The 927-nt window shown below is 52.6% G+C and overlaps 1 protein-coding gene across 1 annotated transcript in view; it reads right to left on the minus strand.

Annotated features, from left to right (window-relative positions):
- LOC118403037 (beta-1,3-galactosyltransferase 5-like) overlaps positions 1 to 922 on the minus strand; it is a 3,907-nt gene extending 2,985 nt beyond the window's left edge. Inside the window, exons 1-3 of the mRNA XM_035801474.1 lie at positions 844 to 922; positions 324 to 407; positions 36 to 218 (exon numbers count right to left, since the gene is read on the minus strand). Coding sequence (XP_035657367.1) covers positions 36 to 218; positions 324 to 407; positions 844 to 922 — 346 coding nt within the window. The remainder of the gene's footprint in view (positions 1 to 35; positions 219 to 323; positions 408 to 843) is intronic.
- Positions 923 to 927: the final 5 nt, after the last annotated feature.

The following is a 927-nucleotide window of genomic DNA, read 5'->3' on the forward strand; positions in this document are numbered from 1 at the left end:
GGCAGGGAGTTCACTCCTCTTCACTGTCATGTTACCTGGATAAAGGGATAAAGCGAGTGAGTGAAGGATGGATGGATGGAGGAAGATGTAAGGTGGAGGGTTGATGACAGGTGCGTCTGTGGGTTCCATCTCACGAGCCATGGGGTGCACAGGAACGGGGGGATCTTCGTTCTGATGTGGCGTGGCAGGGAGTTCACTCCTCTTCATTGTCATGTTACCTGGATAAAGGGATAAAGTGAGTGAGTGTGTGAGTGAAGTATGTATGGAGGGAGGAAGGTGTGATGGGGTTTGAGTGACTGGTGAGTCTGCGGGTTCTCTCTCACGAGCCATGGGGTGCACAGGAACGGGGGGATCTTCGTTCTGAGGTGGCGTGGCAGGGAGTTCACTCCTCTTTACTGTCATGATACCTGGATAAAGGGATAAAGCGAGCGTGTGAGTGAGTGAAGTATGGAGGGAGGAAGGAAGGAAGGATGGGGGTTGATGACTGATGTGTCACTCCTGCCACTCTGATGTGGCGTGGCAGGGAGTTCACTCCTCTTCATTGTCATGTTACCTGGATAAAGGGATAAAGTGAGTGAGTGTGTGAGTGAAGTATGGATGGAGGAAGGTGTAAGGATGAGGGTTGATGACAGGTGCGTCTGTGGGTTCCATCTCACGAGCCGTGGGGTGCACAGGAACGGGGGGATCTTCGTTCTGATGTGGCGTGGCAGGGAGTTCACTCCTCTTCATTGTCATGTTACCTGGATAAAGGGATAAAGTGAGTGAGTGTGTGAGTGAAGTATGGATGGAGGAAGGTGTAAGGATGAGGGTTGATGACAGGTGCGTCTGTGGGTTCCATCTCACGAGCCGTGGGGTGCACAGGAACGGGGGGATCTTCGTTCTGAGGTGGCGTGGCAGGGAGTTCACTCCTCTTCACTGTCATGTTAC

The sequence above is a fragment of the Branchiostoma floridae genome, chromosome 16, assembly GCF_000003815.2.
Source record: "Branchiostoma floridae strain S238N-H82 chromosome 16, Bfl_VNyyK, whole genome shotgun sequence".
Classification (NCBI taxonomy): Eukaryota; Metazoa; Chordata; class Leptocardii; order Amphioxiformes; family Branchiostomatidae; genus Branchiostoma; species Branchiostoma floridae.